The following is a 14,790-nucleotide window of genomic DNA, read 5'->3' as shown; positions in this document are numbered from 1 at the left end:
GATCGACCTGCCAAACTCATGACTTGGATCATGAGATTAAGATAACCTCATATAAATAAAATAAAAAAGAAATTATGAATACTAATTTCTAACCAACCTACAGTTTAAGGATGAAATAAAAAGAATCAATTAGAAAAAGTGACAAAAGAAATGACTCAAGTCAACTCGGACTAAACTGTTAAATCAAAAGCCTAAGTCATGAGATCAAGATAAATTAATAGAAAGAAATTGAAAAAAAATTACATCCAATAGATATAATATTGAATGCTGAAATAAATGAAAAAACTAAATCCATGAGACCTGTATATAACCTGATAGAAAGAAAATAAAAACAAAATTATGAAACACAATTCCCAAAATAACCTAATATTAAAGGACAAAATTAAAAAAAAAACTAAAAACTAAAAAAAAAAATTAGGTTGCTAAAAGGTGAAATTGAAAAATAAAACTAAAAAATCACAAAACATTATTTCAATGAATATTGTTTTGTGAGTGTGGCTTTAGTGATTTAGCCATACCCTTTAGAGTTTTGTTAATAAACAAAGTAGGAAGATATATGTTTGGGGTATTTGACTTGCTAGAAATGATTTAATCTCTAATAAAAAAGTGCAAGATTAGGACTTGATCTTTGCTTTGATCCTATATCATCTATCTAGATGGTTGCATATCACCAAGGTGAATTTTTCTTACACTATTAATGATCTTTATAGTAGTGCATATGGCATTTTTAGATGGAAAAACTAAAATAGATGTAGTTTTACATTTTTTTTTCTCATTTAGATCATATGTAAACCCCCAGTCAAAAATAGATAAATTTAAGTTAAATAGGATAATTATTAATTAAAAACAATAAACATAGTAGAAAAATGTTGAATGATGGTAAAATAGTAACTAGCCATACAATAACTATGGTTATTAAAATGAAGAGGTATAAATATAATGAGACAAGAAAATCAACTCATTTCTTTCATTGATCCTCTTCATCAAATCCTTTTTGCATGTCCTTGCCAAAACAATATTGAGTGAGATTATGAGTTTGTAAGCATTTGTTTTCTTAAAATCTTAACAAAATAAAAGGGTTAAGGAGATGATTGAAAGCTTTAAGTGAGATTGAGTTTTTCTTTGAGAAAAAACACATTAATTACATCCATATTTCAATTTTCCACCATTAGATTGGGCTTTGTTTTGGGTATGTTGTTCATCATAATGTCCGCTACATTCTAACCAAAGGTATTTTCAATATCAGGATCCGTTTGAGAAATACAGCCGGTGGATAATTTTTGGAGAAAACACTTTTCTACACAATCATAGTCGCCAGATGTTTTCTTCTTTGTCAACCGTTGGAGTGGGTTGTAATTTTGATCCATTGTTCATCCAGGTGTTCTCTAAAGTCTTAATAGTGGAGATCATAAACAATCATTCCAGACAAAAAATGTTCTTCTTTAACAGTAGATCTGTAATTTTTAAGGTTAGTTTGGTTAAATACCTTGTTCTAGTAATTTAAGCATAGGATGATATTGGTATTTGAATATGTTATGAGTATTATGACGAACTACAACTTGACCATTAGGATTGGCTTGGATATCATGTTTCTGTTAGTTATTGGTGTTTGAAATTGCTTCTATAAATGTTAACCAGAAACAAGTTAGCCGTTTTGAAAAACAACTAGACCAATTTAAGAAACGATGAGACCGTTTTGTGTACTATTTTGTTATAGCTTAGTTTTGTGTTTTGGTCTTTTCTTAGGTTTCTTTAATTCATTTGTGTTGTTTTAATGAATATGAGTGATTATTATGGGAAAAAGAAAAACATAATATATGTGTATGCATGAAATAAGCTTACACATTAGTATTGCTTAAATTAGAATGTTATAAGTTTGAAATCTTAAGTTTAATGTATGATAATGTAAGAGTATATGTATTCATGCAGGACAAGTACTTAAATTGTTAAGAAAATGTTGAAAAATATATTTTTGATATTTAAAAAGTGAATTTGATGTAAGACATGGGATGAGATCTTGTGAAATTATTGATTTAAGTTGAGTGAATTTGAGATATTGAATGTTTATGGTGTAATGTGGAAGCTTTGGATATTAAAAAAATAGACTTATTGATTTAAATGGATACTTGGCATACGATGATATTTGTCTAAAATGTAGGAATAAGGTTTGGAAACCTTGATGTTGAAATTTCTAAATGGAGAATGTGTATGGGTATTAAATTTTAAGGATTTTCCTTGTTAATGGTTTAAAAATGATGTTTGAATGAGAATTGAAATAAAATGATGATATTGGTTACATTGTTGATGATAAATGTATCATTGATAGTATGAGGGAGGCTGAAATAATAAGACAACAACAAGGAGAAACAACATGTACATAAGATTGAGATGTGTGATCCAAACCTTATCTTTTTTAGAATTTATATAATTTTAATTTATGAAATTCAGGATTTCTATACTACAATATAATTGTGAATTGATATTGTATTTAATGGGATTTTATACTAATATTTTTGTGAAAGGAACGGGATATGATGGGATTATGTGATAATGTGATTATGAATTGAATTAGATACAATGGAAACTATGTGTTAATGTGATTATAAGTTTAAGTTGAATATGTTGAGACAGTGGATATAGATTGCATGGTAAATGTTTGAAATAAAATAAGATTATGCATGAGAAATTTGATGAAATAATTAAATTAGGTGGGTGATCATCACCCTCCTCTTATTTAAATAGGGCTAGTTGTGTTTGTTTTTTACAGTCAACATTTTGTTAGATTAATACATATATTGTATGTTAGAAGAATAATATAAAGAAATAAATGCAAAAGAAAGAAAGGTATAAGAGTACCAATATACTAGATTTATTAGCATTCAGAAAGGGGTGGCCGGATTTATTAGCATTCAGAAAGGGGTGGCCGGATTTATTGGCATTGAAGAGGGGACAACTAGAATTATTGGCATCATTGAGGGGATGAATAGATTTATTAGCATCTTTAAGGGGATGATCAGATTTATTAGGTTCTATAAGGAAATGGTTAAAATGATTGGCATCCATGAGGGATGACCGAATTATACTTAGTGGCCATGGTATTGGTGACTAAGAATAAGATATGGAATGATACTTGGTGGTCGTGATATCATGATTAAGGATGAGAAAGGAATGATACTTAATGATCGCAATATCGATGACTAAAGACATGATGTAAATTGATAGTTGATGATTAATTATCGGTACTTTAGACTATGATAAATGTTGGTGTTTAGTTGCTAAAAGAATGATATTTAAAGAAGAGAAGTATGGTTTGGTTAGTGATAGGATGATGATGTAGGTTCTCCTTTCCTTACGCTTTTATTTAAGTTGAAAAGGCCTTTAAATTAAATTATGAGCAATGAAGGTTACTTCCTAGTTGTTCCTAATAAAAAGAGAATTCATATTATTGTCTTTATTTTTTAATGAAGACCATTGTGTTGTTGTTTCTAATAATTGAAAACTATTGCATTGTTGTTTCTAAATGGGCTGAAACCATGGTGTTATTGTTTCCAATAAATGGAACTATTGCATTGTCATTTTCAAGTGGGCTGAAACCATGGTGCTGTTGATTCCAAATAATTAAAACTATTGAAACTATCCTTAATTATACAATGAAAACCATTGTGTAATATGATGAACCAATGCTTAAAAATGTATATGATGAAGGGGCTGATTGGCAACTTAAAACTTAATATCGTTTGATGTGCTACGAAGTCAAAGCAAATGTTAAGAGGGTGATAATGTAATTAATGGTTATGATACCTAGAAAATGAAACAAACAAATTATGTTAAGTGATGATGGTGATGTAAAAACATAAGACCAATATGCGTAGTTATTTCAAGGATTGTACCCAAGAAAATTGGTAACTAAGAGAATAAAATATTAATTATTTGATCGAGGAATAAGAAATTAAGAAAATGAGTTGCTATGAAGTGACGTATAGTTGGTAATCTCATAATTGAATGTATTACATAATTCATCGTAAAGTAAAAACAGCATCAAAAGTAACAACTATGAACTTAGATGCCATAAGATCTAGTGCGTAAAAGGAAAATGAAAAGAATATAAGATGAATTGTGAGAAGTGATGAGAAAAAATCAAATGGAGAAACAAATGAACTGGTGGGTGGCTGAAGGCTATTGCATGTATGTAATAGAGTTATTTGATATTGTGTTATCTAAAAGGTTAAGAAAAGAATTGAGAAAATGTATAAGTTATAGGGGAAACTATGCTACAAATTTAACAACCTAAAGGATCAATAACGGAATGAATTGTTTAGAAATATTGCACATAAAAAAATTGTTAATTACCACATTATACTCAAACAAAATTATTAGAAATTCAAAAGTTATATGAAAACTTTGGGTTGTTATATCATAACTCTTATACTATTTTCTTTATCATCGACTATTGTAAAAAAAAGAAAAAAAAAACATAAAGAATTTAATAATAATACAATCATACTTATTTTGTTCATTTCCTCGTTTTTTAATTGAATCTTATTTTTTTTCATAGCATCTATTAATTTGCAATTTTGGTTTATGTTCAAATTGTAGTTCTTAATCTATATATATAGAGATTGGACCTGGACTAAACAATAGGATTATTGTTTCCTTTCCTAAATCTCATCACATCTTTTTCATACTTTAAATCCTAGTTATAAGACTTGAATTAATACTCTAGTGAATCGATCCAGTGAGCGTTGGTTTAGGGGTTAGCCCAGGAAAAATTAGTAAAAAACTTGATATTTTTCAAAACAATGTTGTTTTAGATTTTTTTTTTTTTAAAAAAAGAAAAAACCTTATTGATTTGAATCAACTCGCCCGATTCGCAACCTAAACCTTAAACGAGGTTGATTTCGAGTCAATTTTTATAACTATACTTTAAATATATGATATGTCCCAATATAAATTTGCTTGAATGTACATCACTCCATTGTAGTTTAACTTTATAACCTAAACAACAATATAAGGTAAAAGAAACTTAATTTTTGTCCTTCTAGGTATATTAATGTTTTATTTTTGCCTTTATATCAAAGTTACCTTTTTAATTTCTAAAATTCTCAATTTTCTCTCTAACAATTAGAAATTGTCTTTTAGCTTCTTCTTTTTTTCTTCCTTTAAGTGTTTTTTGAGATATATATATATATATATATATATATATATGTGTGTGTGTGGAGATTTGAGAGCAAAAGATGAGTGAAATATTAAAAAATATATAAAAATGTGGTTTTTTTGTTAGCCTTTTATTGTTAAAAGATAAAATTGGTTGTTTTATTTATTTAAGTAAATAATAAAGTCGGTAAATTCTAATTAAACCATGAGGACAGAGAGGAACATTGATGAATATATAGGTTAAAAGAATAGTTCACCCACTAGGTGGGATGGGGAGGGCTTTGCTCATCTGCCGTATGACCCTTCCTAGCCTTATCGAACACCTAATTTGACCTCCATCTTTCCTTTTTATTCTTTTTAATTTGTTTTTTTTTTTTTAAAAAAAAAAAACCACCAAAATCAATTAATATTCCTGCCATAACAACTTTCCTTTCATACTTGCGTAAGTTAGACATCATACATGATGTGGGACATAAATCTCATTATTTTAAAATAAAAAAAATTTCATTGTAATATTTATTTAGTTGATGATTTTTTTAAGATTTATTAGTTTTATTTAATTAAGCGAGTGATTTATTGGAAAATTATAGTAATAACCTTTTAACTAGAAGATTGTAACAAATAAAAACTAGATATTTTGTGTATTTTTCTTTGTTCTTAGTTTTTAAATATTTTGATTTATAAGGATCTTTGTTTTTATATATTGCGTCAATATATACATGGATAGAATCACACAATTTCATCAAGTCATTCCATGCACGTCAACTATATGTATCCCATTCATAAAGCAATCTCACTAGAACAAATCTCAGCAATGTTTTTAAATTTGTGGAAGAACATCTATTTTGTTAATTAGGGCAAAGCCTAGCATCAATATAATTAATATATATAAAGCAAATATTGCACACAAAAAAAAAAAAAAAAGGGGGAACGTTCTTGGCCGTTTCTGTCTTACCTTACAGTACATTCGCTTCCATCATCAATGCTCATTGCTGGATTTTTGTTACCACTGGCCAATTAATGTAAGAGAATGCCATTAAAACAGTGAAGAAGTGGGAAAATAATAGTGCCATTTTCAGTCCCTAAAATAACCAAACAATTCAGTTTGCAGGCAAAGAAAACACAAACACATATATTTCTTTTTTGTGCTTCGACATATAATTCTGAAACTTCCATTCAAATTCATCATGTTGCTGAAGAAAAACACAAGGAAAAGGTATAGCAGAGCTTTGATCTGGATTCAAAAAAAAAAAAAAAAAAACTCTAGCTTTAACTTCTTTTCTTCTCTTGTTTTAATTTTCCTTTTCTCTCTGCCATTTTCTCAGTAGCTAGCCGGTCATTACCGACGTAGTTATATATATACATCAAGGACAAGCAATGCAAACAGTAACAGTTAAATTGCCACAATAAAGCAACAGTACTAACATACAAATCAAACAGTGAAAAGCTTGGGAGTGAAAGAGACATAAAATGGAACAAAAATCGTAGAAGAAGAAGAAGAAGAAGAAGACACGAAAGGTACTTATGACTTACTTTCTGTGAATCTCCTGGGATCTGACGAACAAAGATCAAGGAGAAAAGTGACCGTTAATCTTTATGGCTGAGCTCGATCGTTTGAGGCAGTGAGCTAGCTAGCAATAATAACAATATTGAGAACTATTTGAACTTTTCCTCCTTTTTATTAACTTCGTAGTGAAGATCGAGTTTGTTCGCTACTTGAACGAGTGCGCGACTGAGAGTCCTGCAGATGTTCATAGTACGTAGTAGTTAGTTTTATATGGAAATCATGTGTAGCTGTTGCAGTCTACAGGAGTAGGAGCTGCTCATGGGTCCTGATAGCTTAGCAGTGTCTTTTTTTCCCTTTCAAGGACCAGGATAAACGCCGAATAGATGCACAACGTGCAAGTTAATCGTAATAATATTGTTTATTAAAGTATTTTTTATTTTAAAATATATTAAAATAACATTTTATATTTTGTGATATGATAGTATTTTTATTTTTATTTTAAAATACAAATCATTTAATGCACAAAACATTATCATAAAAACAAGTCTTACATAATTTTGTTTTTATTTTTAAATAAGGTTCCACATAAAACAAGTTACAATATTCATCTTTATTATATTCGCGTGTTTGCTAGTATGGTTGCAAATATTTTTCAAAATATTTTTTACTTGAAAATATATCAAAATATTTTTTTTATTTTTAAAAAATTATTTTTGACATCAACACATTAAAATAATTTGAAAACACCAAAAAAAATATTAATTTAAAGTTAAAAAAAATAAAAAAAAATTCATTTTTTTTAAAAAAATTTAAAACATAAAGACAAACAAAATCATTTATTTTTAAAATTCAAATGGAACTCCAAGAGCCCATTATAAGCCCACAAGAAAAAGAATGTATTTTCGTGGAATAAATATATTGTTCATATAAATGAAAGTAAAAGCTCATATTTCATATGATATAATTTACATTGTCAAACGAGATAAATTGAATTTAGTATATGTTTGGTATCATGATATATAATTTTTTTTTGTTATGGTTTGAAAATATAGATTTTTTTAAAAAATAAATTATAACTTTTTTAACCAATATTTAATTTTTTAGTGGAACTCATGCAAATATATAGTGTATATTAATTAATGAAGTATTTTTAAATTTGTTATTACAGTAAAACATGGATCACGCACAAATGGAGTCTCAATCTATTTACGAGATATCCTATGTATATATGAAATAGAGAGATCTTATTCTTGAGGAATCAGCTTTCGACGGTCAAAAGAATTGATGGATATTTTTTTCTTTTATTCTGGTTGCCTCTACTCTGCTGACAGATTAGGTAAAGCGTGTGTGTACTTTATTAATTTAGATGGGCAAAGCCACTCGACGTCAATTCAGGAATCACCAGAGAGAGTATGGTGTTGTGAGGAAAGCAGTGCTCCTACTGCTAGTACGTGAGAGGCCTGGAGGTATTTAATAAGGGAAAAATAGTTATTAGGTTTAGGTGGTGACGGGTGAGGGCCCTTGACCAAGCTGCAATGGTGCAGTGAGTTTAAATAAATAAAGAAATAAAGTGAGAAATTCTTGCAAAAAGAATAATCATATTATATATATATATATCGAGATGCTTGCATGTTTGGCTGTGTATTCCAAAAATATTTTTTAAAATTTTTTAAAAAAACAATTTTTTATCTTTGAATTAATAGATTTTTTATGTTTTTAAATTATTTTGATGTATTAATTTTAAAATTAATTTTTAAAAAAAAAAAAAAAATCATTATTAACATGTTTTTCTAAATAAAAAACACTTTAAAAAGCTAAAGTAATCACACTTTCAAATATACAAGTAGAAAAATTCTATAAATTTTTTTTTTGATGATTATAAGCATAAGGACTAATTGTTAATACTTAGATCTTGTTGATTTTTACGTTTTAAAAAATTTTTAAAAGAATTTAAAAAATTTTATCTTATTTTATCCAAATTAATATTAAAATTGATTTTTAAAAATAAAAAAAATATTATTTTAATATATTATTGAAGTAAAAAACAGCTACAATCATATTTTCAAACATAATATTAATGTATTTGTTAAGGCATGCTAGCTCCGATCAAAACTATGTCCTCGTTGAGAGATTTGTGCGATGATCACCTCTAACTTAGGATAACTTGTAAAAGTTTTCTCTCTTACAGATCGATGTCTTCAGTTATTCTTACCTTATTACTGGTTTGAAGCTATCTAAAACGTTGTTAATAAGTTGAGCAGAAGTTTCCTGAAGAAGACCAGAGGTGATTTTACTACAAAACATTTTAATTTCAGTTGTAATTACAAAAGTTTCTCCCTCTTTTTATACACCGTCGCTTTCACCAAATTTGCATACCATTAACCTTAACCCACTTTATTTCATATTTATAGTCCCAACCACTAGTTTGGATTTGGTTACTGTTATAAGATAAAAATAATTGATAAAGAAAAACGTGTTTGGTTAAATGAGCAAAGAAAGATGTATAAAATAAAAATAAATTTGTTTTTCAAAATAATTTGAAAATGAATTTATATTATTTCAAAATAAAAAAAATATTAAAAAAAAAACTAAATATGCTAAATGATTCATTACAAAGAAAGACTCATTACATTGTATAATGTCTAGATTGCTAGAGTGTAATAATGTTTTTCCCCTACATGGTAATACAAAGAAAGAGCAAATTTAAGGGCAAAATAGTCTTTTGTGGGGGTACAAGTTATATTTTGAAAATGTGTTTGGCTTGAAGATGTGGTGGGTTTTTTTTTTAAAGATACAACATTCTTGAAACACAAATTACATCTTCAAAAGCTAAAAAAAAACATTTTTTTATGTGGGTCCTAAAAAAAAGCTAAAGCTCATCTTCCATCCCAACACGCTAAATGGGTAAATATGTCTCTTTATATTTATTCATTTTTATATTTATTTTTACGTTTCAAAAGTATTTTTAAAAAAATGTTGAAATTTTTTTCTTTAAATTAAATATTTTTTTATATTTTTAGATCATTTTGATGTGTTGATATCAAAAAAAAATTAAAAAATAAAAAAATATATTATTTTGATATATTTTAAGTGAAAAAATACTTAAAAAAACAATAACAATCACACTTCTAAACATAACATAATAGTGCTTAATTTTTTCAGCAGTATCATTTTATTAGGTTAATATGGGCTTAATTTTTTTTTTTCTTTTTTAAAAAGAAAAAAAAAGTTAAAAAACCAAAATATCCTTCAAATAAAAAACACTAAACATGCTACCGCTCAATAGAGTTTTTTTTCTCAATTTGTGTTTAAAATTTTGATTTTTATTTTATTTTAACCTTTACTATTAAATTATCCTATATTGATTAAAGTTATCATCGCTTCTATATGTTTTTTTATATTATAAAAGGTTTGGTCCAGCCTATGCTGTAACAGGGCTACCTAGCTAGTGTCTCCTATATCATCATTATCTCTCACTCTTTTAAAAGACAATAAACCCAGAGATTTGACCAAAGTAGAGGCGACATGGTGTTGTCGTGGGCCATCATGGCAAAGCTGTCCTATACTGGGCCCAGCCTGTGAGTTCTTTTCAGGGCAGCCCATGTACGAGCTCCTAGTTCTTGTAATCAACTTCGATTACGATTTGAAGTAAGACTGGATAAGGGTAGTGATTAAACGATGAATTTGCAAAACCTTAAACCCTAATGATAATTTTTGCTTTAATTCCTCTAAGCTCTGAATTACTTTTTTTCAAGAGGAAAAAATTGAGATTCTCTTCATAGAGATTCTATCAAGATCACGAGTAAAAAATTTGCTTCTACTCAAGCGCGTATCAAAAAACTGGTTGTTTCTGATCTCAAGGCCTAAAAGCATTACCACTCGCCTCCATCGCTCGTCAAGACTGAAGCTTTCTCTCCTCCTCAAGCTCCATGGTCAAACCTCAATGATGAAGACATGCGTTTCAAAACATACAGCCGTATGGGTTGTAGTAATGGTTTAGTTGGTCTTCGTCTGTCTTATGGCGGCAACACACGAGTTGTTTAACGGAATCCGGCAACAAGGCATTATTGATTCATCCCCTGTACTAGAACTAATTGTCCTGATATGGTGTTTGGCTTCGGCTTCCATCAAGATGTTAATGGCTATAAAATATTGGGAGCCATGCAAAGTTCTTTATACAAGACTTCAAACTCTTGAAACAAGGTGGTCTATCTCTGGTTTCATTTACCCAGAAAGTTGTGAGCTAATTTGCGAGTTATACAGTTCAAGTTTGTTTAAGATCATATGTCTCTGCCAGCTTTCCAGTTTTTCATTGCTAATTTCACCAACTTTCTGTGCTTATTTCTTTTGCTGATATTTTTAGAGGAAATTAATGAGAGTTGAAGTTCATGTTTACTACTTCTATCAATACACTAAACCATAAATTAATCAAACGCGTACACTAATTAGTTTGCTGACACCTCATACTCTTGTTTCTTTTCCAAATTCCCATCTAAGCTAATTTTGATAATTTTCTTTCTGCATGGACCGGAAAATATTTTTTATTAACCAAACTTTTCTAATTACAAAAAATTTAAAAAATAATTTTCTAAAAACTACTATTTTATTTAAAATAAAATATTAAAAATAATATTTTTTTTAATTTTTTCAATTATTTTTGATATTAATACATTAAAAATTTAAAAACATCAATAAATATTAATTTTAAATAAAAAAAATAATAATTTTTTTAAATGAGTTTTTAAACATAAAAAACAGGACTTAACAACACAAGTAAATGTAACTTAGTACCAGAGTGTTTGTTTATTAGTAACCTTCATATTCAGGTGATCATACTGAAACATACTTTTTCAACTTGTAAAACATGTAATTTTTGTGTTGCAACTACAGGTTAAACAAAAGCAAATGTTATTTATTTTTGCTAAACATAACTTTAATTACACATATGCACTGACACAATTAAACCGTTGAATTTTTTATTGTTGAAAATAGCCCTACTTCGCTCTTCACGTGTCTCCTTCTCTCATCGATCTTCTTGCCTTCCTCTCATGTGTGTCTTTTTTTTTCTTTATTATTCTTACCTTTCATTCCAATCTCACAGAACCTCACACATTTTTATTTTCTAACCGATTAGAGATTCAATTATAAAATCTTAGAGAGCATACAAGAGATTATTCAAACTAAAGATTACTTATCTCCAACCCAAATCCTTATCCTAAACTTAAATCACATATCAGATTAAAAAACATGTGCAATCTTTTTAATTTATCAAATTCTTAGATTTTTAACTCCTTTTAAAAAGTTGCTATAACATGATCATTTTTTTTATGTTGGCAAAAAATTAATGCAGCTATTTATCAAGCTTATTTCTATTATATATTGAAAATAGTTGAGTGTTAATAATTAATTGACTTATGACTGAGTTTTTTTTTTTTTATTAAAAGATATGCCTCTTTGAATTAATGAGACATTGAAATAAAATTTATTCTTACTTTTTATTTCTTTAAATATTTTGAAATCTTATATATTTTTTATTCAGATTATATAAACCATTAGACTTTATGTTTCTCACTTTTTTTTTTAAATGATTATATAAACCATTAGACTTTATATTTCTCACATATGTTAATTTTGTATTCAAACAACTTGAAGTTTTTCCTATTTAACATAATTTAGAATGCATGGTAGTCTTTCCTATAACATTTTTTTTCTTTTTATCAATTTATATTCATGACTTACTTAACAAGGCAGTTGAACCCAAAGAATCCTCAGGTGATAGTCTACGTCGTCGTTTCGTGACAACAAATTTTCTTTTTCTTTTTCTTTTTCTTTTTGCACACTCTATAATAAAATACCTCCGAAGTTTCTCCCTCTATAGCTTGCTCACAAATCGAAGAAAACGAGAAAGAATGGAAGCACCAAAGATGATCGAGCATCAAATTGGAGACGTCCATGATGCTCTTCGGTTCGGCCTCGATACCAAGAGAGGCGACATCATTGGATCTCACCCTCTTGAATCTGCCTTGCTCTCTGTAATGATTTCCTCTCGTTTCTTGTTTTTTATGCCTTGAAATTGAAACAAAATTAGTTTTATACCCTTTTGTTTATCATCTTTCATAGGTATGATAATGGGGTTTAAGGGTTTTGTCTGAAATAGATTGTTGAAATTAAAGTTGGTTTCTTTGCTTAACAAGGTGATAATTTTGGGTTTTTTTAGGTGGAGAGAAATCAAGAGCATATGAAGAGAATAACACTTGCGAACGTTTATGGGGCAGCCTTTCCCTTTCAGTTGGGCATCGAAAGGCAGATGCTTTCTAGGTATGTGTTTTTGGCTGATTTATTTTGTGTTGAAAAAATAACCTGTTGTTGATGACTGCTTATTGGTTTTTTTAATATTCTATATATGGTTAAAAGAAGGGCTTTTGTTTCGTTGTGAATTCCGGTTTAAATAATTGTATCCTTAGCTTTTCTTTTTAATCAGAAAAGTGCACTAAGATCGTGTTTTAGTTGCAGATTGGGGAAATTTTGTTCAAGTGCGTTGTTTAGAGGAGCTTTGGACTTTAGATTATGAATGGAAGGCCATAAAACTTGAAATAGTGCGGATCTTGATGAACATTGCTTTAGGTTTTTAGTTGTGTTAGGGTGAATGTGGTTGAGTTATGCGGGTGTATATGATAATTATTGGATTTCTTGATCTCTTTGGTGTTGTTGTTGTCGTAGGTGGTTTTGGATACGCTAGTGTGTGAATTTGTCTTTTTAGCTTGTTGTAGTAATTGTGAAAGTGATTGCTGGTGGTGCTTTTCATGGGAACCTTAATGTTTATGGAAGCAAAACAGTGGTTCTAATTTTTTCATGTAGACAACGATAACTTGTGAGATCCTACTTGGTGGAAGTTGATAAATTTTAAATGCTGGCTGTTTGTCATCCTGGGCTACGACTGGGCTCAAGGGGCTTATACTTGTTATTAGAAAAACCAAGGAATATACGTTGTTGACTTTCCCGTGGAATTAAGGGTAGCATGTTCCACATTATAAATTGTGGTTCTCCACACTCATGGGCACATTGTACTCATAAATATTCAAAGTTTTACAATTGTCAGATTATGCTCTAATGTAGCATTATCTATCTTGATCTGTGAACTTTGCAGATTCCAGAGGCCACAAGGACCAATTCCATCCTCAATGCTAGGACTAGAGGCTTTGACCGGAAGTTTGGAGGATTTTGGTTTTGAGGATTATCTGAATGGTAACTACCATTTGCTAACCAGAAAAATGTTGTTTTCAGTATTATAGTATTGGATTATTCCTTTGAACCTTCCTGCTCTTTATAGAGCTGGTTATATTTTCTTGAATTCACACTTAACTTTCATTTCATTAAATTATCCTTGTTCATAATGACCAAAGATAGGTTGATTGTCTTTCATAGAATTTTAAGGTTCTACAGTTGGTAAAACTTTCAATGAATGCTAATGAATCTTTCATATCGCTATTCATTTGTTTTTTGATAACTATGGTTCTAGTACATTAATTACAGATCGTGTACTCACTTTGGGGTTTGGAATAGCTATTTGAATAGGGTACGGGTATTTTGCAGTTTAGTTTGTGTGATAGCTAAATTATAATCGATAAAAATATTCTAAACATGGGTCAAATTTGTTTCTGTAAATTCTCCCTGATTTGATCCTGGTAAAGTACCTGGTTAAATTTGGCATATGTTTTCAGAGGAAATGCATCTCACATAGGTTTTTGCTGTGACTTCTACTGATGAGTCCTCCCTGTGTTGCACTTGCAGATCCTCGTGAGTCTGAAACTTTCCGTCCAGTGGACATGCACAGTGGGATGGAAGTTCGTCTTGGATTGTCTAAAGGGCCAGCCTGCAAAAGCTTCATGTGATATGATGAGCATTTCAGCAATGCCTCTGATTATTTGTACTCAAACGATTTGGTTAAAACGTAGGAGTAATTTCTACTTTGATGAATTTGGCTGTGTTAAAACTTATGAACATCCAACTCGGTTATTTTTTGATAATGGCCTCATGATTGGATCCTTTTAATTTATCTACTATCAGTATCGATGTTCGTATGATATTTGAGTTTTTGCCAAGTAAACCATAGTACTGGTGCAAATAAT

The 14,790-nt window shown here is 29.1% G+C and overlaps 1 protein-coding gene across 1 annotated transcript; it reads left to right on the top strand.

Annotated features, from left to right (window-relative positions):
* Positions 1-12,505: 12,505 nt before the first annotated feature.
* On the top strand, positions 12,506-14,745 carry LOC118029686 (cyclin-B1-2). The gene is made up of 4 exons (XM_035033597.2): positions 12,506-12,693; positions 12,879-12,979; positions 13,809-13,906; positions 14,453-14,745. Exons 1-4 carry the CDS (start codon positions 12,571-12,573, stop codon positions 14,551-14,553), a joined length of 423 nt encoding a protein of 140 aa, XP_034889488.1. The 5' UTR covers positions 12,506-12,570; the 3' UTR covers positions 14,554-14,745.
* Positions 14,746-14,790: the final 45 nt, after the last annotated feature.

The sequence above is a fragment of the Populus alba genome, chromosome 17, assembly GCF_005239225.2.
Source record: "Populus alba chromosome 17, ASM523922v2, whole genome shotgun sequence".
NCBI lineage: Eukaryota > Viridiplantae > Streptophyta > Magnoliopsida > Malpighiales > Salicaceae > Populus > Populus alba.
This window is presented reverse-complemented; position numbering and strand designations above follow the sequence as displayed.